This window comes from Oreochromis niloticus, linkage group LG22 (genome assembly GCF_001858045.2).
Source record: "Oreochromis niloticus isolate F11D_XX linkage group LG22, O_niloticus_UMD_NMBU, whole genome shotgun sequence".
Taxonomy (NCBI): domain Eukaryota; kingdom Metazoa; phylum Chordata; class Actinopteri; order Cichliformes; family Cichlidae; genus Oreochromis; species Oreochromis niloticus.
In genome coordinates this window covers 12,047,469-12,070,485 of record NC_031985.2, presented here as the reverse complement: position 1 = coordinate 12,070,485, position 23,017 = coordinate 12,047,469, and the positions used below count along the sequence as shown (strand labels likewise).

At 39.7% G+C, this 23,017-nt stretch overlaps 1 protein-coding gene across 4 annotated transcripts in view; it reads left to right on the top strand.

Annotated features, from left to right (window-relative positions):
* Positions 1-23,017, top strand: part of pkhd1l1.1 (PKHD1 like 1, tandem duplicate 1) — a 44,750-nt gene that overhangs the window by 7,160 nt on the left and 14,573 nt on the right. For 2 of the 4 annotated variants that reach the window (XM_019350491.2, XM_025902071.1), the window contains 35 exons: positions 967-1,232; positions 1,318-1,409; positions 1,512-1,671; positions 2,505-2,643; positions 2,762-2,905; positions 3,002-3,156; positions 3,340-3,450; positions 3,592-3,741; positions 3,824-3,948; positions 4,047-4,210; positions 4,424-4,593; positions 6,365-6,497; positions 6,908-7,062; positions 7,794-7,916; positions 8,184-8,289; positions 8,772-8,879; positions 8,992-9,153; positions 9,230-9,351; positions 10,247-10,379; positions 11,242-11,434; positions 12,664-12,806; positions 12,988-13,092; positions 13,352-13,537; positions 14,284-14,457; positions 14,550-14,752; positions 16,104-17,076; positions 17,421-17,669; positions 18,203-18,352; positions 19,446-19,620; positions 20,115-20,271; positions 20,396-20,552; positions 20,740-20,949; positions 21,519-21,648; positions 22,490-22,731; positions 22,839-22,975. In XM_019350491.2, coding sequence (XP_019206036.1) covers positions 967-1,232; positions 1,318-1,409; positions 1,512-1,671; positions 2,505-2,643; positions 2,762-2,905; positions 3,002-3,156; positions 3,340-3,450; positions 3,592-3,741; positions 3,824-3,948; positions 4,047-4,210; positions 4,424-4,593; positions 6,365-6,497; positions 6,908-7,062; positions 7,794-7,916; positions 8,184-8,289; positions 8,772-8,879; positions 8,992-9,153; positions 9,230-9,351; positions 10,247-10,379; positions 11,242-11,434; positions 12,664-12,806; positions 12,988-13,092; positions 13,352-13,537; positions 14,284-14,457; positions 14,550-14,752; positions 16,104-17,076; positions 17,421-17,669; positions 18,203-18,352; positions 19,446-19,620; positions 20,115-20,271; positions 20,396-20,552; positions 20,740-20,949; positions 21,519-21,648; positions 22,490-22,731; positions 22,839-22,975 — 6,302 coding nt within the window. The remainder of the gene's footprint in view (positions 1-966; positions 1,233-1,317; positions 1,410-1,511; positions 1,672-2,504; positions 2,644-2,761; positions 2,906-3,001; positions 3,157-3,339; positions 3,451-3,591; positions 3,742-3,823; positions 3,949-4,046; positions 4,211-4,423; positions 4,594-6,364; positions 6,498-6,907; positions 7,063-7,793; positions 7,917-8,183; positions 8,290-8,771; positions 8,880-8,991; positions 9,154-9,229; positions 9,352-10,246; positions 10,380-11,241; positions 11,435-12,663; positions 12,807-12,987; positions 13,093-13,351; positions 13,538-14,283; positions 14,458-14,549; positions 14,753-16,103; positions 17,077-17,420; positions 17,670-18,202; positions 18,353-19,445; positions 19,621-20,114; positions 20,272-20,395; positions 20,553-20,739; positions 20,950-21,518; positions 21,649-22,489; positions 22,732-22,838; positions 22,976-23,017) is intronic. The other 2 variants (XM_025902072.1, XM_025902073.1) reach the window with 2 other exon arrangements.

Below are 23,017 nucleotides of genomic sequence, written 5' to 3'. Positions count from 1 at the left end.
AGCTCTGGGTCAAGTTTTTTGGTCATTCGCTGGTGGTGGCATCACCATATGGAAGATGTGGCTGATATAAACAAGTTATATCATATGAAAGGTCTCCAAGTTCTATCAATGAAGAGCAGATCCTGATCCACAGCTGTGTATTTCTAGTAAATATTCATAGAATGAAGGTTAAATATTGTATGGCTTCCTTAAATATAGTATTAAAGTTATTTGTACAAAGTTCATGTTGAGTCTGAGGGGGTGATCTGTTATGACCCATATACCATCTTAATCTTTAATGACTTGTTATTTATTGTTCCTTTGCTGTAAAATTTGCTTCAAGGTGCACAAAACTTATTTAAATTGATTACCAGCTTCTGCATGTATTCAAAAAAAATACTCTTGCCAGATTAACCAGATCTGGGCTATGAGGAGATACTGTTGTCCAAAAGAAAAAAAAATCCTTTCACCACAGAACCTTTTGATGATAAAAAAATAACTCACCTGTCCTTTGTGTTAAAACGAGGTCAAAAAGCAGCCGTACCGGCTCGCTGCATGCTTGCCTTTTCTGTTTTTATTTGCTTTGCTTTTTCCGTGTTTGTCTGATTCAGGCCAGTCTGGTTTTCATCTGTCACCACTGGGATTTTATGTTGTAACACTCTGTTGACATTTCAGTATTTGAAATGAGTTCATATTGTTCATTATTTACTTCGTATGTAGCTTTTCTTACACTTTTAAGCCTTTTATCTTATTGTTGTTCATCTTGACTAATTTTAGCATTTGGCTCAGGGACAAAAGCAGTATGTCCCTGAAATACATTAACATTGTTGCTGATATTAGGCTATTGATTGCTTTTATTATTTATTATTATGCTAAAAAAACATTTAATATGTCATCTCTTTGGCATTTAATTTTCTTTCCTTGATTAAGCGACTAACTGATTTACCTCTCGTTTTTGCATACCTTATTTTTACTTTTCATGTGAAGGTGGAAGAGGCTTGAAAATGGAGGTGTGGAACAACTCACGGCCCTCTTCCCTCAGCAGTATTTGGAGCTACAACAAGAACACAACTGGCTACTGGTCTCAGTGGATCGACTCCATGCCCCACGTCTTCCCCAGAGAAATGGATTACTTCACCACACGATTTACAGGCTTCTTTGTCCCTCCTGCCACCGGCAACTACACAATATACTTGCAGTGCGACGATCGATGTGATCTCTATCTCAGCAACTCGAGCCGCCCTGAAAATAAGGTGTGACGAGATTTTTTCAAATCACAGTACAGCTTACTGTTTTTAACTGATAATAATTTCCTAAATCCTTTAATCCTTTAATCAGGTTAAAGTTGCATATCAGCCATATTATGTCAGTGACTACACACAACTGGCGTCACAAAAGTCAAAAGTACTGGCCTTGGAGAAAGACAAACCGTAAGCCTGGCAGCCTGCTGCTTTATTTACCCCAAATAATTCATCCAAAGTATCACAAAGATTTTATAGGCATACCTAAAATAATTATAAATGTTTTTTTAGGTATTACATGGAAATTCTGCAACAGGAATATGGCGGTGCAGCTACCATCAACTTTGGCTTGTTCCAAGGGGAGAGTTCCTACACAGAAGACCAGACGGATGATGCTGTCAATGAAGTCCAGAACATTGTTGCTGATTACGACGTGTTTGATGAGGAGCAGGTACAGCACGTGGTAGCTTCACCTTTCAGAGGTGTCATACGCCCTTATCCAAGCCTGCCATCAGACTAGTATATATAGTAAAGCCTAGTCTAAGCTACTTCCAGCTATTTTACTAGAAATAAGTCAAACGACCAATATATTCACACAGCTAAATATAATAAAGTTCTGCTGAGTCCAATATATTTTCATAGGTGTGATGAAGACAGCTCAGAATGCTTCAAAATGTCTTCACACTATATGTTTTGGTATTTTATCTGCCTGGACGACCTCTAATGGCAGGGATAGCCCAGTAGGTAGAGTGGTCGCCCCATGATCTGAAGGTTGGGGGTTTGAATACACTGAACAGCTACCCTGAGGTACCCCTGAGTAAGGTACTGTCCCTACGCACTGCTCCCTGGTGCGCCCGCTTAGTGGCTGCCCACTGAGTCAATGGGTCAGAGAGGGCAATTTCCCCACAGGGATCAATCAAGTATACATTATTATTATTGTTAATGCTGTGAATGTACAACTCATCCAAAAGTATCTGCAAATCCTCAAAAAGATGTAGTCGGACATTTGGGTAAATACACTCTTTCATAACCAGGAGCATGTTTGGTTAGTTAGCTTAGAAATAAAAAATAGAAAGACAGGATACAGTAACATGCTACAAGTTTGAGCATTAAATAGTGTTACTATAGCCCCCTCTGTTGGACAGAGCTAGGCTAGGTGTGCTCCTGTTTTGCAAAGTTTGCATTGTGCATGGGAACACCTCTGACCTTGAATTGGATAAGTGGAAGAAAGTGGATGGAATGATGTTTTTCATGCCTTTGTGCCTCATTTCCACTGTTAACCAGGTGGTTACCTTTGACATGTGGCCCGCCAGTGTGGCTGGAGTCAAGGAAGTCCAAAACGTGACTGTCAGCAGCAGCAGCTGTTCTGATGCACTCTGTAGTAGCGCCTTCTTCAGCCTCGGCTATGGACGTGCCATGACTGGTAATGTGAAAAACACTGAGTAAACTTGGTTTTGGTAGCCACAAAAAAACTTGCATATTTTGGTCCAATTTGATGGAACCCCAAAATACACGTTGTTGCTCATCTTTGCCTCGTTTAGCACCGATCACAGTCAGCGCTTCAGCAGCTGAGGTAGAAGCAGCTTTGAACAGCCTGTGGTCCATCAAACCCGACACGGTCATGGTCACCAAACAACAAAGCAGCGAAGGGTCTCACTTTATAGTCACTTTCAATTCTGACAGAGGTAAGAAGAACCAATGTGAGGTGGATGCATAAAAGCTTTGCAACAGACTTTTTTGTTGGGTGTTAAATTTGTGTGTTTTGCTCTCTTGGCTTGTAGGTGACTTTGAACCTCTTCACTTTGAGGTTTTTGGTTCGGACACCAACATCACTGTTACTGAGGTTACCAAGGGGAGGAGCAACATGAAAACCTTCACTCTGCTCTGGGGAGGAATCCCTACAAAGCCCATCGCCTTCAACGCATCCGAATCTGAGGTCTGTATTGTTGAAAAAAGAGTCCAGTGACTGTCTCAGGTTTAGCTGAGATATTTTTGTCATATTATTCACAGACTGATTAGGATGAAGATTGTTGTGGAAAATAGCTATCGAAAGATGCAAAAACAGAATTGTTAAAGGTGTGATGTCTTGAAGTAACTAATGTCCAACTTGTGTGAACAGGTTCAGTCGGCTCTGGAAGACCTGATGAAAGCAGAGTGTCCGGGGGAGATCTTGACTTTTGAAGGCACTGATGTGAAATACTTCAAAGACTTTGAAAATAACAATTCGCAGGTTAGTGAGGACAAATAAAAATACTAAAACAGAAAAGAAATGTCTGTAAAAATGAAACAGAAAACTGTGAGAAATGATTTCTTAAATTTTTAGATAATTTGATTGTGGATTCTCAGTTTTCTGCTTTTTTCCATTCATCAGTTTAATATTGCCAACGAAGGGACGCCTGTGGATCACTCGGGATTCTGTGGCCGGTGGTCGCTGAGGAACGCCGAGATCCTTTTCAAGGACAGCTACACAACAGAGTCTGGAGATACATATGGACCGGTTTCATTGGACAAGCACCCAATGGTAAAATCAATCATTTATGTATTTATTGTTGATGCATTGTGCAGCTAGCTTTTTCAAAAATATTCATTTAATGTTCTTCCAGCTTTGCTTTGCATACAAAGGAATGCTGAAAGATGAAGTTGGAATGAGGTTCACTTACCAGGACAACAAAGGCCAAACGCTAACACTCACAACAAAGATCAACACTATCTTCAACAAGGGCTCCAAGTCAGTGAAGTCCTAAAAGTGCTTTTGATTTATCCAAAATGTGCAAAGACACTAATTACATATCGGTGCAGCGTGTAAATAAGATATTTTCTTCACAGATGGAGTTACAAATGCATGAATCTGCGAAGTTCTCTGCAGACACAATACATTGGGAGCAGATACAGTCTGCTGGAGTTCTACCTGTACAAGGATGCTTCTGGTGAAGATTTCTACATAGATGCTGTTCATATTGGAAAGATGGCCACTGCAACTGATGAAAATGGTACAGAGCTGGATAGTACTTGTTGTTTAATTGTACAGACAGTATTCAAATATCTTAATATTCTGCTGAAAAGTAAAATTTTTCATTTCTATCCTACTGTTTGCAGAATACCTTTATATGTATAACTATGATCCCTATACATGGAGTCTTAAACACTTTTTTCCTCCCTCATTAAATATTGATCAACTTAATTTTCCTCCTTTTTTTGCACAGCTGTTCCTAACAGGAGGAGACCCGCTCCTTTTGAGGACTCTGGTCGGTCCTTCGAGTTGATCTCCGTCAGCAAACATGCATCGTCTACTTCACGGATCAGCTATGAGATCAAAGCCACACCTGCAGACTGTGCATTTGATTTTCCACTGCTAGGCGTTGGCTTCCTGCAGGTAGGATTTAGATGTGTTAATTTAGATGTGTAAAATAGAAATATTGATTAAGAAGTCATTAGATTTCTGGAAACCACAAATGTAATGTCTGTTCAGTTCAGGTTGGCTTCGTTATTAAAAGTCAGCAGACTAGACTAGAAGACTAGACGCTGAGCTTTAGCAAGTAGGAACTACCTGTAGCCTACATTCTTCTAGCCTGCATTCTTAATGCAACTGGGAAATTTTCAGGCCTTTTATTGTGGCTATCAAGGCAAAGCTTTTGATTTCTGACTTCTTGTTATTGTTTAAAAAAAGGAGAAAAATCTAAGCTACATTTTCGCCAAGCATTAGTTATCTGGTGCTCTTTGGCAAATGTCTTTTTGACTCACTTAGACTTTTTACCTGCATCCAAACAATGCCTGTTAAGCTGTTATTCCTTAATAGAAACTATGCTACAAACAGAAAACCAAAAAGCACATGTTATATACATCATGTCTTGTCCCTCTCCTACAATGCTGTACATATCCAAGTGCAGAATCTGATTTTTTTTTCTTGGTCTGCAACTATTTTTGGCCGTTGAAATCCTAACTTTTGTTAAGAAAAAAAAGGGAAAAAAAAGAATATTGGGTTGCTAAAATTAAACGAGAGAAGAAGGGGCTTTCCCAGTAAGGCCAATACAGTGGGATCTTATTGGAGTAACAGTATAAGTTTGGGTTTGTTGGCTTGTGTTTCTTGGAAAACAAATCCACACAAAGAAAGGACTGAGGCTAAAAGTTAAGCCTGCATTTCTGTGCTATTGTGTTACGATGTCTACGGATCGTCTCAGTAAAACAAACCAAAAGATTATAAAGGAAGAGTGAGTAGATATAAAGTTTCAAAATTGAAATGTCCTGCCTAAGAGATCAGTGTTGCCTCAGTAATGTGAATGAAAGCAGTAGAAATGTTCAGTGACCTGCAGCCACGCGTGTGATATAAGTTACAGTACAGAGAGGCACCTTAATGATCCTGCATGCGTGTCAAGCCTCCACCTGCTCTACAGTCATTATTTGGCTAACAAATTAAAGCAGAAGCAGCACCAAAGCACTGTGTAAAGACTGGCACCGAGAAATTTGACTGATTATAATGTCAGCCTTTTCAGTTAAAGCTGACATAAATCTTTGCGCAGTTTATGTGGGTTTTCCGCTTCATGTTGTTTTAACAGGTGTTCTTTTCCCATTTAAAATCCAGCTTGTAGAACCACATTTAGTATCAATAAGATGAAGCGTTTTTGTTTGTTTAGATGACCTCACATTTGACTGTTATACAGAATAGTTCATGATTAACTCAAAGACTGCATGGTGCCCAGTCCTGTGGCTGCAAAACATGAAATTCTTTCATCATAAACATACAGAGGAGGTCACACTTGTTGATAATCAGTGAATGAATGGATTTAATTAGCAGCACCTGGATGCTACTTACTATCTTATTTCCTTTGAAAACAGTGAGTGAAATTCTTGTGACAGGATGTATTTATAGAATAAGCTAGTTTATGCTGCTCATTAACATAAGTAAGGTAAGTGTACAAAAAACCCAGCATACATCATACCACCACTTGAACCAAACATACAATATAATGAGCACAACATCCAGAGAGTCCTTTAAACACTGTCCCACAATGAGCTTAAAGTGAGTTCACTCATGATCCATTTTCTGTTGGTAAAAAAGGCCTTAAACCTGGCACACACTTTACAACCAGGATTAAGAAAACTCATGAAAATGTGTTGATATTTTTTCTCTTCACTGTCTTTTGAAGATGTCCAACAACAGTGAGGACGCGGCTGAGTTTAAAGAAGGAGCTGCCACAGTGACCATCGCCCGCCCTCACCGAGCCTCCCCTCCTCTGAACGGCACTTTTGATGCCATGATTTACGGTGGTCGAGCTGGAGGTAGTGCAGACAGACATTAGTAGAATTTGCATTGCAACAGCTGCCTTGACAGCATCCGCGGTGTTCCACAGATAGGATTATCCAAAAGATTCAGTTCTGTGTGACCTATAACTAATTGCTGACTTCCACGCTACTCGTATGCCATTGTTGCCATTGTGAAGGATGACAGGTTGACATTAATCCAAAGTAAATGCACAAAAGCTCTTTTTAAAAGTTTACAAACCTTCTGAGGGCTCAAAGACAAAGAAACAGGGAGCTGAAGCTTCTGGTAGTGTTAGCTCTGTAACGTTATGTCTGCATTTCTGAGGGGAAATCTAATATATGTAGTACAAATATCATTCATTTGTGGATATCTTTACACACCTATCATTAAAAATGCTTTTAATAACAAAACAAGTCTTTGTTTTTAGGTTTGTCTGTGGACATCAGTGAAGAGGACCTGAAGTATGCACTGGAGGGAATTGCAGGGATGGGCCAGGTCACCGTCCAAAAGTCTGGAACCTGCAGACGTCCCCAGTGGAGCGTTAAGTGGCTCACAAAGCCAGGAGACCAACCTCTGATCCAGGTCTGACTCCACCGCTTCCTGTTGTGTTTGTGTTCCTTTATGTCTTTGCTCTTTTACCCTTTCTCTATTAAAATGCAAATTAACTACTTTTTCTCTGATAAAGAAAACCCTATGAAAGACCGAAGCTGCCAAAATCATAAATAAATAGAAATAAATAAAGGTCTCCATGAGTGCATCAATAACATAATATTAAAAATAAATGTAGACTTTGTGTATAGTTTTTTTCTTCTGCTAGATTAGCTAACAGCTTCATTTCTCTAATGATCTCCCGACTCGAAGCAGTCATGTGCTCCTTGACCCCAAAACACCAAATTACAGTCTGCTCATTTGTATTTTTTAAAGAAGAAAATACATAAATAAATACAATTTGTTGAAAATGCTACAGGAAAATAAATAAAAAGAAATGAACACCAAATTAGCTAAATGAGGCCCTAATACAAAATTAATGAATGATAAAATGTTAATAAATAGTTTTAAAATTTAAAACTTAGTATATTTCATTATTACATTTTTATATTTTTGGTGCAATCACTGACATGACTTTTTGATTTTGGCAGTTTCTGTATAAGTTGCTTAAAACTACTATTGTGATACAACATTAGATATGTGGAAATATCCATATTAGCTACATAGAAATGTAACAAAAGCTTCAATGACATGAATCAGTCATAACAAGATGTACATTAAAGGTATAAACGTACATCATACATTGTGATTTTCACTCACTACAGTTCGATTACTCGTCAGTTGTCGGGGAAAATGTCATTGTTTCGGCCACGGAAACACAAAAGGGAGGTCTGTGGATTCGAAGCCTGACAGGAGACTTTTTCCGAGTGTGGGAAAACAAACCACAGGTACGACTGCAAATCAAAAAGCCTCCAGCCCAGGTGGTTTTAAGTTTCAAGTTATGTGTGTCCGACCGTCTGCTGTAGCTACAGCTAATCTGTTAATGTGTTTTTGTTAGCGTGCATCCTAGAGCAAGTTTTGTTTTGTCTGTTTGCATAAAGCTGATGTATTTTTATATTCTGTGCCTGCAGGCAGCATGTTTACTTGAATAACTTGTTTGTACAGCAGTGATTGACAGCAGTCTTTAATAACTGTCTCGTCATGACCGCTCGCAGGTGGAGGTTCAAATCAACGGCATCCCATCAAAGTGTTCTGGTGACTGTGGCTTTATATGGTCCGAAGAGAAAACTCCAGTCGTGACAGGAATCAGCCCTTCTCAAGGTGTTCAGTTCATCACCAAGTTACTGTTACCTGCTCTACTTTGTAACTTGACTCTGGTCTCTTTGCACATTTAAGTTAAACAAAATTAAGTAATAAAATAAAAATGATAATTCTAATTGATAAAGAATAAATTAATAATAGAATAGATGCACAGAAATGACACAGTGAGTCAGAACTAATGTGACGCTTAAAAAGCTGGCGAGTTTGGATTTGAATGCTGTTCGTGATGCAGTTGAGCTTATCTGAAAATTGAGACAGTTCTGAAGTTTAGGAGCTCCAGCTTTGAACAAAACGCCCACTAGTGAAGGGTTTTTTATCAAAAACTTGTCAATCAACACCAGTTTTTGACAGTATTCGTATAAAGCCTGTTGCCGGTCTCATATTATTTGATCAAGTCCTGTAAATGTTGTAAATTATGCCTTCTGTTTTTATGCCATACTGTATGGTGAAGGCAGCTTATATAATTAAATATAATGTTTCAGGTTCTAATGGTCTGGGGACTCTCTTAACTGTCACTGGGACTGGCTTCAGCAGTGAAAATGCTTCCATCATGGTGGGAAAGGCCAGGTGCCACGTTGAAGCAACCACAGGTGAGTAAAGTTATTTTTGAGAAGTGAACATTTTACTCTAGGTTCTCGTTAAGATAACTCAGATGATACTTGTCTCCAGGAGACTAACCATAACATGGGAAATATATTTCAGCTACCACTCAAGTGTGCAGACTTGGCAGCACCAGTGCCGGCACCTACCCAGTGTCAGTAAGCTTCCCCTCTCTGGGCGATTCACGCTTTTCAGACGGCAACTTCCTCTTTACCTACCAGCTAATCGTGTCTTCTTTCTCTCCGCTTTCTGGAAGCGTTGCAGGTACAACCACGATCATCTATGTGAACCATGAAACACATAATTCTGCGAGATAATTATTGTTTTATTTTTTCCTCAGGAGGCACCCTGCTGACAGTGAGAGGCTTTGGCTTCAGCCAGAACGCCACAGTTACTGTTGGCAGTGCAGAGTGCACAGTGATTGATTCAACTGACACTGAACTGAAATGCAGAACACCAGCAGTAAGTCCCCACACTGCAAACTCATTCCTACACAGTGTGTAGCATGCAGTTAAAATAGCTGTAGTGTAGTGTGCTGAGAACTGAGTAAAAAGTAAAGGAGCAGAAAACAAGAAGAACTCAAACTGGAAAATGCACAGTAGGTAGAACTTACTCAAATAATTTCATATTTAAATATCAAATCCAATATCCAGATCTGTAGTTACATTGCATTATATTAAAAAGACTGTAACACTTTTTTTAGGTACACTAAGAATCTAAATTTAAGGTGAATACTTGCTGGATCATGCATAGTAATTACAAGACATAATAAAATAAAAAAATAAAAAAAAGCTTGGAGCTTTCGTAGGATGTTTTAATAATGTTTCTATATCAGTGAATATTTTTTTGTGCTGAAGTTAATCCAACAATGAGAACTGACGTATTAAGTGACTTACAAAATTTCTCTATGCTCAAGTAAATCCATTGGAGTTGCTATTATACTGTAAGTGTAACTTGTTCTTTTCACTAATTTTCCTATTAAAACTATTTCAAATGACACTTTGCATGGCTACTATAATATATATAGTATATGTATCGTTGTGTTCGTTTTTGTAGTCAGTCAGACGTCACCAACTACTGCAGTCATTTTTTGCGATCTAGCGTACTGAAAAAACTGTTAAATGCATTAAAACAACAGAATATTTGTGTAATATTTGCTATAAAGAAATAAGTTCATGCTACGTTCACCACCAGGCCACTGGTCATATCAGACAGAGTATGACCAGAAGTGACATAGTTATAGTTATATGGTCTTGTCATAATAAAACTTACGTAACTTTATGTTACGTAAGTTTGTATTATTTCCCACCTTTAGCTCTGAATAAGGTACTTACTTTTATTAAAATGCTTATTTCAGGGAGCTGTGGGATCACAGACGGTCACAGTGTTGTTGGGAAACATGAGTCAGACGGCCATCAGCTCCTTCACCTACGATAATAACCTCACCCCACAGATCACAGGCCTGAATCCCCTGACCACCACTGTGATTGGTAAGCTCAGCTCCTTTATTTATGCTGAATGGAGCTGTTGTGTTTATGCATCAAATAACCTTTAACACAGCTATAGAGATTGTATGATTCATTTAAATAAAGATTAATGAGTTTAATAAGGGGGATGAAGGTGGGTTTTGTCCTTTAAAGGTTACTTTCAGTCCTAACTGTCTGCCGCATGCTGCGTACATGTTCTATAGTCTGCTTCCCCTTTGTGCTTGAAAAGAAAAGGATTCAGTGTTTCTTCATTGTGTTTCAAGCCTCTTCATACAAAAAGTAAACCACATATAGGCACAGTGCATTTGTTATTATTCAGTTACTGCTATGAAAACAGTGAACCCAGAAAATATTGAAGGCTTATGTATTTTTGTCAGTAACTTTTACACAGAATAGGTTACAGCACATGAAATGTGTTCTTGAATATATGAATGAATGTATTTTAATGGCAGAGAAAGCCAAAATGTTGACGTGTGCTGTTTGTTCTGTCTGGGCTTTGTTGCTCAGAGCTGGCATGTTTCTGACCTGTCGACAGCAGCTGAAAGCGTGTGTGGAAACCTCATTTATTATAGTCTTGAGTTGTGTAATGCTGATTTGCAGGTTTACCCAGTTTTAGCCTTTTAAAGCTTGAGAATCTTGGCTCAGGGGGCTAGCATGGCTTACTGTCTAATTATACTAAACAACTAGGAAGAAATGACACTAAAAGAATTTCTATTAATCTGCAGAACAACCCGTGACATTCATGTTTTAAAAAAGAAGAACAATGAGAGCCAGTGAGGTGACAAGTGCCAGTCATCTTGGCACTTTAATGACAGAGGCTGGTGGAAATATGAGTTGGCATACTTGTTTGTCTTCCTTTGTTCAGGCCACCGAGTTCTCACCATCCAAGGTTCAAACCTCGGGCAGCAAGACAATGACAGCATCGTGCTTGTAGGAAGGAAGGAATGTGTCACCGTGCTTTGGACGGCAACAAACATCACCTGTCTTCTCCCTGTGCTGCCACCTGGCATGCATGAGGTGGACGTACAGGTTGGGAACAATGGCTACCCCCAGACGAGGTACAGCGTCTGTCAAAGATGCACTGAGTAATTTGGAAGCGCTATCACGAGTTCATCTTTCACGTGCAAAAATGAAAGACTGCTGAATTGTTTTCTCACGTGTCAGATGGGCCCAGGCGCATTCTGTATGGGTCAGATATAAACATTGTTTTATATCATTTGTTTTATTCAGTCAATATACACTGTATAGACTGTGCCAAGGTTCCTGACGCTAGAGTTTGGTCCCTTCAAAGGAGTAGAAAATAAAGAGGACAACAATAAAGAAATAATAGGATAATAAATACACAAAAAGTGGAGCATGGTTTATTGCAGAGCGAGACAGGATTTGGGGTTGATTTGAAAATGTAATTAAAATCTAATTAAATAAATAAATATCTCTCTCTCTCTCTATATATATATATACATATATATATATATATAATGTAAATTTATGTATGTAAATTTAACAAGCTGAAAGCATTCTGTACTGTGCAGGAGACATGGGACCAGATTGATTGACAATGGTCTACAGCCAATCAGGACGCAGAACACAATGCGCTGTAAAAAATAAAAATAATAATAAAAATACAACATAAAAAAAGCATGCAAAATTGCACACAAAAAAATCTGCGAAACAGCAAGTCTGCAAAAGGTGAACCGCGTTATAGCGAGGGACCACTGTACATAGATCATAGACAGTAGATGAATTTATCTAAAAGGCAGATATCATGTTCTGTTAAGTGCTCCTCAAAAATAGACTCGACTTTCTTGGAATATTTAATAAAGATCAGTAATTTTTCTACCTGCCCAAATGATCTTCTCTCCATGAAATGGTGCCATGTATTTGTATTCCCACCATTCATGAGGACAATAAAGGAAAATCTTGAGGGTAATTTTTTTCCAGTTAAAATGTACAACAAATGATGTAGAAAACAAAAGCCAAAAGATATTTTTAGCCTAAGGGGATTTGACACAGTTTTTACCCCAAAACATTCCAAAGACCTTCTTGGAGCAAATGCTGCCATCTTCTTTCAAAGCGTTATCTGAATGATCTTTGATTTCAGTGGTCACCAGGTCATACAAACTGCATGTACAGAATCATTTGTCACAAAGTGATCAAAAATTTGGTCGAAATTATCCTAAAGTTAGGTTTTAATAAGATACCAAAACAAATGACACAGTTTAAGATGAATTCTCATAAGTCCATTATTAATGCCTTTACCTTAGCTGGTCTGTTTTTTGTTTTACAGCAATGGTGTAAACACAACCATTGAGTACATCCTGGAAGTCTACAGCATCTCCCCGTTGTTCGGCTCTTTGATGGGAGGAACCGAGCTGACCGTTTCTGGCTCTGGTTTCAGCAGCAACGTATCTGACAACACTGTGTCTGTTGGTAAGCAACATGTGATCCAGTCTTAATCATGCCAACCGTGTGTTTTACTAGCAAATATATTTAAGCAATTTATATGAATGGAAGTTTATGATGGTGCAAAAGCTTGCAAATATTTAAAAATGGTGTTGTAACAGAGCCGAATCACTGATCTCCTTCATGTTTTCTGTTTGCGTTGTGACAGGAAACGCTGCTTGTGAAGTGACGGCCGCCTCAGAGAATGAGCTGCAGTGTGTTGTGCAATCAGAGGAGAAGACCCACATCGTTACCAACCAGGGATTCGATCGTGGTAGTTTTATGTTTCTGTGCTTTGTGCAGCTGTCAAACTAAATCTGAGAAGCTGAAGTTGTGTACAACAGAAAGAGGATTAACTTACAGAAAACACACACCTGCGAGGAAGTTGTCGCCTGTAGTCTCTATGCAAACAAAATGCAACTGTTTCACAAAGAAATGTCTCAGATTATATTAGATATCAGACACTTTAATCCGTGTGTGTGTTTGTTGGTTCTTTGTGTAAATGTTATTCAACGTAACCATGCGTTTTCCAGTTTATGGGCAGGGAAATGCATGGAGTCCAGCCTCACTCACCGCATTCGTTGGCGACACAGTAATGTGGCGTTGGGAGGCACCAGCCTTTCAGGAAGTTGGGTACCGGGTCTTCAGTGTTTCCAGCCCGAGCGGTACCACTTATGAAGGAGGACCTTTCACCAGTGGAGAGACCAAAACTGCCCAAGGTAGAACCAGAGTCAGCTGTGCACAGATTTATGAAAAGGTTTTTCCTTCTTTATCTCCAATCACCAAAACAATCCACCATAACTTCTTCTGCACTATCATAAATTTAAGATTTCAGTGTGTGATTTTGTTAATTAAGTTTGTGTTGCTATGGTTCTTCTTTGTTTCCCTTTAAATATTCAGATATAATCCTCTGGACTCTCATTTACAGTTTTATTTTATCCCACATTGATCGCTGTGCTTCACCCTGCGTACACTGGACAACTTAAATTGTTTTATTTACTGGATTTAGGAAGTTCAAAACTTTGAATGGAATATTCCCGCCCAAAAAGGAAACAGTATTATAAATAAATAAAACACAAACAGGTCCAACAGGGTAAGGTGATAGGCAGTTTAATTTTCAGAAATCATTATAAAAAAGTAATAAACTCTGATTTGTACTTACTCCATGTTGATGATATTAAACTCTGGTTTATTGTTACTGTGCTGCACACTGTAGCCGCTTGTAAAACATGACCTCATTATGTCTAGATTTCATGATTTGTATATGAGAATGACTGGACACCTTTCATTTAGTGTATGTATAGTGATGTCATGATAAGCTACACGTGTTGTGCATGAATGAGTGTGCTGTGTTACTCCTTTCAACATGCGTGAGCCACACTGAACTAGATAAGTGCACAGCGTGTCCAAGAATCTGTCATGACTTGATGTGATGTCTTTACAATCTGGGTCTCGTGTCCCTCAGGATTTTTCAGCTACCGTTTCACCGCGCCCGGGGTTTATTACTACAGCAGTGGCTACATAGACAATGCCAACCTCAGACTCCTGCAGGGAGTTGTGAAAGTCAAGAGTCGGGAGGAAAAGAGCAGCAAGGTCTCTGTCAGAGTGAAGGGCATTGAGGCCAGACATGTGGCTGGAAGTGAGTTAATATAAGTGGATAAGAAGCTGTGATTGATTTATCCAGTTCTAAGGTAGAATAAAAGGTAATGATCTCTGATTTACTTACTACAGGTTCACGTCGAGTCTCCAGAGCAGCGTCACAGTGCGTTGCCTCCCCGCAATGCCAACAGCCCAATCAGACTGATCCGCTTTCCCTCAGTACCTCCGCCTGCACCACTCCCATGGTTTACTCCATCTCTCCTAACCAGGGCTCATACCACAAAGGGATCCAGATCAAGGGCAAAAGCTTCAGCGACGTGGCCTGTGCTAATGAGGTTAGCAGAACTTTTTACGACCGCATCATTAAATGAATTTAATGTAAAATATCTTCTTTGGTCAGTGATTGTCCTGCATATTTCTTCTTAAAGACCCATGTTATACATTAAAATACAACATTGCAACATTAGGATGCTGAAGAGTATATTTAGTATGACATAATTGTTTGATATATAATATAGTTTAATAAAAAAAACAACAGTACAGCCTGTGGCGCTCCCAGAATCTTTTGAATGGACTGATTACATTATTCAGCCTTTATTTAATAAAATGTCTGGAACATTAGAGTGGCAGCTCTATTCAGTCTACTTTAAGCAGTCATTTCCATGGGATATTTTGGTATCCAGAGACAGAATGGATCAAGCATTCTGGAAAAAAAGAAACTACAATTAAATTAAATGATTTGTTGACCTGAATTGACAGTTGAGATCTAAAAGTTAAGAACTAAAACTGATGGATAAACAGTAGAAACAGACAGCCATGCATGTGACTTAAAAAGATAACCAATGGTCAAAAATGGAAATAAATTGCTAGCTAATAAATTCTTACCTAATAGGCTGTTTGGAAAACTATGCAGCTGACACTGTTAGCTAAGTGTACCAATAAATCATAGACTGTATATAAACAATGGACTTGGCCACTGTGACTTCACTCATTGCTTAGGATACTGAGTGTTTTCACTGTTGTCGTGTGCTTGACAAGTCATTAGTTAATGAGTTTACCGTCCTTTCTGATGCTAACAAAAAACATAACTTACCACATTTAACTTAAATCAGCTACTCAGGAAAGTAATTGGTTTGGTCAACCACAGCTGTTGCCCCAACTCCTCTTGACACCATAAGAGAGAATACAGATACAAGACACTTCAGCCTTTGCTTCCTAGAAGCCATTTCCATCTTTTAGACACAGTCTATGTAGTGCACAAATAACATTGCTGCATTAAAGCATGCTAGAAAAGCTCAGTAGTTAGCTGGAATTTTCAAAAAAGTAGTAATTAAAAATTAAACAAATGAACACTAACCTTAGCTAAATGTGTATTAAAAAACAGTAGTGGTCTAAATGAAGTAGTAAGTAAAGTAGAAGGACTTTGTGGATGTAAGACCTTAAAGCAAAATACTTAAATTAATAAAACACTTGCATCATTATAATGAAAGAATTCAAACACATGCTTGTAGTCCTAAGCTTCAATTAAGACATAGTTAATTTCATTATACCATTTAGAAAAGTCATTTTAATCTCAGTTCTTTGACCAATAAATGTGTTGTCTTTAACTGAAGCTAGACTCGATTAGCCTTGGTATAGCTCTTGTTCAGACTTCTTACCCACAGTGGTCTGCTCTGTGTGCTGCAGGTGATGGTGGGAGATCAGCCCTGTCAGGTGATCAACAGCTCCCAATCTGAGATTAACTGCCAGCTCAGCCCCAGCAGTGAACTTCCCATCGGCCTTGCTCTCCCTGTGGCCGTCAGAGTCAACAACCTAGGTAGCGCCGTCATCGCTGTGCCAAATGAGCTTGAGCGTCGCTTTGTGGTTCTTCCAGTGGTTGACTCAGTCTCGCCTCCTATTGGAAGCCCCACTGGCCACACCAGGCTCCTCATCCGTGGTTCTGGCTTCTCAGAGGGACTCTTAACTGTAGCCAGCGAGCTCTGTCGCATCCAGTCTCTTAATTACACTTCGATCATCTGTGACACGGCGGCTTCTCAGCCACACGTCGGTGATGTCATCTTTTACATGGGCCAAATCCAAAGCACCTGCCACTCAAACTGCTCCTTCCGCTACTCCTCGTCCGTCACTCCCACAGTTACCGGCATTTCCCCGGACAGCATTGATGATGTCACTACTGTGACCATCTCTGGCTCAGGGTTTGGCAGCAGCGTGGATGATGTGGCAGTTTTTGCTGGGTTAACAGAGCTAGAAGTAACCGCCGCGACCGACGGCAACATCAGTGCAAGAGTCAGCGCTCTGCCTGCAGGTGACCACTCAGTCAAAGTGATTGTAAGAAGCAAAGGCCTCGCTTCTGGTCAGGTCACCCTGAGCAGTAAGGCACAAGCAACCCTGAACCCCAACGTGGGCAGTCTGGCGGGAGGAACGTCACTTATCTTCACAGGAAATGGCTTCGCTCCAGGGAACACAAGCGTGACGGTTGGTAGGAAACCCTGCAAGATTCAGGAGGTGACGCCGGGTCGTCTTATCTGCCTGACGCCTCCTAACAGTGTGGGGCTGGTGACCGTCATTTTGCAGGTCTTCTCTGTGCAGTATCCTCCTCTTAACTTCACCTACTCCACCACCCACACTCCTGTCATCAGCTCCATCAGCCCCACCACAGGTAACTATGATGACAGAAAGATAACAAGCAGAGGCTACTGCAGTTTCTGCAGTCTGTTTAAAGAATACTGACAGTATTTTGCAAGATTATTCGATAAAATTAAGCAAAGCTGAAGAATACAGAAAAAAGTCACTGAAAATTGGAAATTGGTTCAGTCTCATTTGCCATAATTTATCATTATTATTACTGAACAGATAAAATATTATTCCAGCTCATGACATTTATAGATTTATGTCTCATTCAGTACCGTAATATATGATGTCTTGTCATGTACAAAGCCACCAGTCTTGTCTCAGATTCTTTGTTTATATAGTTTCTTCATCTCCTCTGTTTATTTCCTGCAGGGCCGAGCGGGTCCGTCATCACCCTGACAGGTTCAGGCTTCGGCAATGACTCTCAGCTCGTCACCATCACCGTAAATGGCGTCCCTTGCAATGTTTCCACGGTTTCCGACACACAGGTCCAGTTCGCCGCAGGAAACAATCCAGGGGGGACGTACCCAGTCATGCTGCGTCACCAGGTCAAAGGTTATGCCCAGTCAGGAGTCATGTTCACATATGAACTGACGCTCAGCAGTGTGCAGCCCAGTGAAGGTAAGCAATATTAAAACTCTCTGTTCATCCGCATTTTATTTAATCAGCTTATTGAGAGAGAACAAAAACAAGAAAAAGCAGACAGACCTAATCGTGAAATAAAAAAATAAAACCTAATAATTTTTTCTGTAGATGCATAAATCCATATTTACTGGGGCTACTTAATTTGAAGAATATCTAACATTCCTCTTAAAAAATTTTTGTATTGAATATAAAGCAATAAAGTAAACAGAATTAAGAAAACAGAACAAATGATGTCTCCAGGGAGAAAGCCCACTGTCGGGAATAACAATGCTGGATGCATTCAGAATTTTTGTGAGAGTCGCATCTGTCTGACCTTTTTAAGTTGTTTGTAAAAAGGAATCAAATAAATGAAGAACTGATCATTCAAACATCTTGTCTCAAAATACTTCACAGTGAAATAAACTGTGCAGCTTTTGTCTTTTTCTTTTATTCCTTCATTTCTTTTGATCCTCTAACCAGTTTTTTATTAGCTTACTGAATGAGTTGTTTCCCTTTAATCTGCCATTCAGGTAGTTTCGGTGGCGATGCGCTGCTGTCCATCCAGGGCTCTGGGTTTGATCCACGCAACTCCACTGTGCTGATCTGCGGGGAGGAATGCCAGGTTCACAGACAAACATCCACATCCACCCATCTGTACTGCCAGTCTCCACCTCACAACAGTATGTTTAGGGAAGTTTTACCTAAAGCGGATGATCATGCAGATTAAAAAAATCTCAATCACTAATATCACTAATAAAGTGTGAGTTTTGAAAAATGTTGTTAAACACTGTGCATGCTGTAAAATGCAGCTATGGCATGCACAGCGATTGATTTCTAGGGTTATAAACGTTGCTATTATTACTGCTAAGTAATGCACTGCGGTGTATTTTGAACATTTCTTTCCATTAGTTGGAAAGAAGACACATTACCCCGACAGCACAGTAGTGTATCACACTCTGTGGCTAGTGTTAGGCATTATGTAGCAGAGATGTGGGTTTGCACATTGGGAAGAGGTCATTTCTATGTCGCATAGTGCTGCTTTGCCCATGTTCCACCTCTCTGTGAGCTGCATAGAGAGGGATTCATTAGCTTTAATGTACCTTTCTCATCTGGAACACACTGGGGGTGACGCTTAACTCTGCTTAACCGATGCGGGATCTGGGCTAGCCTGTGAATCCTTGCTGGATGCATGCCCTGGTCACAATTTAAACTCTGGTCTGTTGCTCCAAAAATGAAAATGAACATGATTTTTACAGGAAAACTGAACCTACAAGAGTTTGCTGATCTTATCCTGCTTCGCAAAAAATTAAACTAAGCTTGTTACAAATTAGAGATTGTGCAGTGGCAAAATTCTGAGCAGCACTGTTACATTACCAAATACAAAAAAACACTTGTAAAATCCAGATCCACAGCTTTAATAATATTAATAGCTACTAAACACAAACTAGTTAAAAAATATCTCTGTGACAAGCAAGATTTAATTTATTTTACCTTTTAAAGTACTGTATGTGTTTTTACAGACAAAAAAAAACTTATTATCACATCAGTAGTTGTCAGTAGCTGGTTTAAGACACCAACTGAATTCCCTAAAGGCCTTAAAGGAGACAGACTGTGATTATGAGGAATGCTGTCAGCCTTGTCACAAGGCAGAAAATGGTCACATTTGATAAGAAGATAACTTGATATGGATGATGAGACATCTGAAGCTTTTGTTGTTGCGTGATTTGTCTGTCTGTGTGTGTGACTGCGTGTGTGTGTCCTGTATCCTTGCAGGCACTCAGTCAGAGGTCAGCTGCCTTGTTGCCATCATTAACCCACATGATGCGGTCAACGTGTCAAACGGCTTCACCTATAAATCTCAGCTGACTCCAGTGATCACTCAGGTTTCTCCTCGCAGAGGCGGCACTGCTGGAGGCACCCGGCTCACAATCACCGGCTCTGGTTTCAGGTACAGCAAAGGAAGAAAACATTTCACTCAATTGAGAGACGCCCAACGTGCATGGATCACTGATCAAGAATAAGTGCTCAGCCGACAAAAGATATCTGCTTTTGCTTTCACTTTCTCTGCTTGGGAACACGGGGATTACAATCCTGAATAATGAATTACAAATACTGCTTTTTGTTGAGCATGTTTGACACATAATGAATTATATTAGTGTCTGCACACGTATTCATTACCACTAAGGGCCATAATTTTGTTTTTTTTACACAGTCATCTGCCATCAGCTCTTTTTAAACAATGTAAAACTCACAAGAACTAGGTGCTGCCCCTCGGCTGGCTTCCAGAAGTTTCCCATTTAGAAAATTGGGCAAACTGGGAGTTGATCTTAAAGAAAGATTACTGAGGAGGTCACTGAATAAAAAGAGAGTTACAAATGAGCATAATAGGTTTTCTTCAGTCTGTCTCTCCTGCTTGCGTTCACTCCCCCTCCCATATTACAGCACTGACATTAACGAGATCAACGTGACGATCGCAGAGTCGGTGTGTGACGTGCAGTCCGCCAACAGCACGCACATCATCTGCGTGACCAGCGCTCAGGGGCAGTCTCAGGAAACCAAAGTCAGAGTCAGCATCGGAAACCAAGGCATCGCCAAGATGGTGAGGTTGATTTGTTTGTGTTTAGTAAAGTTACTCGTCTTCCAAGGACAGGAACAGTGCTGTCTGACTGATTTCATTGTTCCTGATTACATATTTTCATCAAGTGTTCTTTGTTGTTCTTCAGGACAACGCAGATTTCTTCTACATTGACGTGTGGTCGTCCAAGTTCACGTGGGGAGGTCTGTCTCCACCTGAGGAGGGCACATTTGCTGTTATTACTAAAGGCCAGACCATCCTGCTGGACACCAACACACCTGTGCTCAAAATGCTGCTTATTCAAGGTGTGAAAATGACTTCTTAATGTGTGTTTTTACAAGCCAACATTGTATAAAAACTGAATTATGTTGGATGCAGTGTTTGTGAAAATGCTAAATTTGGAAAACTGTTGCAGAATAAGATAAAATATTAAAATAAAAAATGGAATGAAATTCAAACTGTCAGAGAAACTAAAGTTCTTTTTACGTTCAGGAGGGACATTAGTGTTCGATGAAGCCGACATCGAGCTGCAGGCAGAAAACATCCTGATCACCGACGGCGGGCGGCTCCAGATCGGACAGGAGGGGGCACCGTTCCAACACAAAGCCATCATCACGCTCCACGGTCAACTGCGTTCACCTGAACTTCCGGTTTATGGAGCCAAGACGCTGGCTGTCAGAGAGGGCGTGTTGGACCTCCATGGTGTGCACACACAAATTTATGTTCATATACACACATAAGGTGTAGATCAGGTATAAATCAAGTTCCACATCCTGATTTGTACTTATTACATTTTTTTTAGGATCTTTTTAAGATTGTTCTGTTTAAATGCAACAAAACACTCGTTATGCATTAATACAGACTTTACATTTTGTTTGTAATTCCACAGATTTTGTCACTCATTAGTTGCATTTTAATATTGTTATTTTCCTACATTTACTGACATAAATAATGAAATAAATAACTTATAACTTTATAACTTTTTTCACCCTTGAGGTGCATGATCGTATCATGTAGAGCCAGAAACAGAAGGCGTTCAGCAACAGAAACCTCAAATAGCTTTGACCCAATTATTTCAAAAACACGCATTGCATGTCATGTAATAATATCATGTGTAAGCTGACAATAGTTTTAGGTCTTGGTGCTCAAAGTGATTATTGTCACCTCATCTGTTTCTAAGGAACCAGGATAATAATCAAATAATAACCCCCAAAGGGGACCAGTTTTGTAATAGTTGCTCAAGTTTAAAATTACTTTTTTTTAAAAATCAGGTATTCCTGTGCCAATCCCCTGGACCCACTTGGCCCAAACAGCAAACAGTGGCTCACAAACGTTGAACCTGATGAAGGCGGTGACGTGGAAAGTAGGAGATGAGATCGTTATTGCCACCACTGGACACAGGTACTGCTGAGGACCGGTTCATAAAAGCATAAATCCAAGTTATTCATCTGAGCTATAAAGCCAAAACACGGGAACTGTAGGCATTTAGTTGAAATGTTTAATTTAATGCAAAAAGAAATGGAATACAAAATGTAAAATTACAGTGATTAGCAGCTGATATTATCTCAAGCCAAATTTTCAACTTTTTAAAATTCTTGTTAATAATCCTGAAATTATTTTTAAAATTAAAAAAAGAGCCAGTTGGAAAGAAAAGTGGACTTTAATATACTTGTCTATTAAATTGGTCAAATATTTTAAATAAATGTGTTCATTTAGTTACCTTTAGTTGGAGAAAAATGTGCAACATAACAGTATATTAAATAAATTGCAGCAATTAGCATTTTTGTTGCAGGATGCTAGTTAGCAGCTAATTGAATTAAAATCTCTAGTTCCCTATATTTAAAAAAAATGGAACATGTTGTTCACTTTATTACTGTAATAAGGAATATGTGAAATAAGATTATGTATTAAGCAAAGAACAGCAGAATAAACTAGCCCTGCTGAAAGCTAAATTTCATGGTTTAGCTAAGTAGCAGTAGCTGCCACCGCTCCAGTTCCTTGGCTTTGGATGATTCTCTGGTTTTGCTAACCTGGATAGCGGAATATGTGTGCCAGGATCTGCTGACAATCAAAAGAATGGAGGGTTAAGATTACAAAACATCATTGAAATGCTGTTTTATGCATTCAAAAAAAGAAGTCACTGATGTGTTTTAATCACAGGACAGCAGGAGCATGTAGATTAAAAATAAAAGGTTTTAATAAATCTGCAGAAGGGCTTTAAACGTATTTATTTATATTCCAGGCACAGTCAAGGAGAGAATGAGGTGAGAAGGATCGCCGCCGTGTCGGCTGATGGAATGACTCTCACCCTGACCGAACCGCTGAACTACACTCACCTCGGGGTGTCCGTGACGCTGCCTGATGGTACGGTGTTTGAGGGCAGAGCTGAGGTGGGGCTCCTCACCAGGAACATCGTCGTGCGAGGTTCACAGAATCAAGAATGGAATGACAAGATTGAAGCCTGCCCGGACGGCTTCAACACAGGTACTTTGCAATGGTGGCTTGATCCCTCCTCTGCTGTTTCTGCATACTAATTCTGAGACAAGAGCAACACTGTATTTAATACATTTTTGCACTTCTGTGTCCTTCAGGTGAGTTTACCACCCAGACGTGTTTCCAAGGACGGTTTGGAGAGGAGGCCGGCAGCGATCAGTTTGGAGGTTGCATCATGTTCCACGCCCCCAGACCAAGTGAGAATCTTGCAATTGGCCGACTAGAATATGTTGAGGTAAAATGTATTTTCGTTTTCTAAACCTTTCCATACTATAGT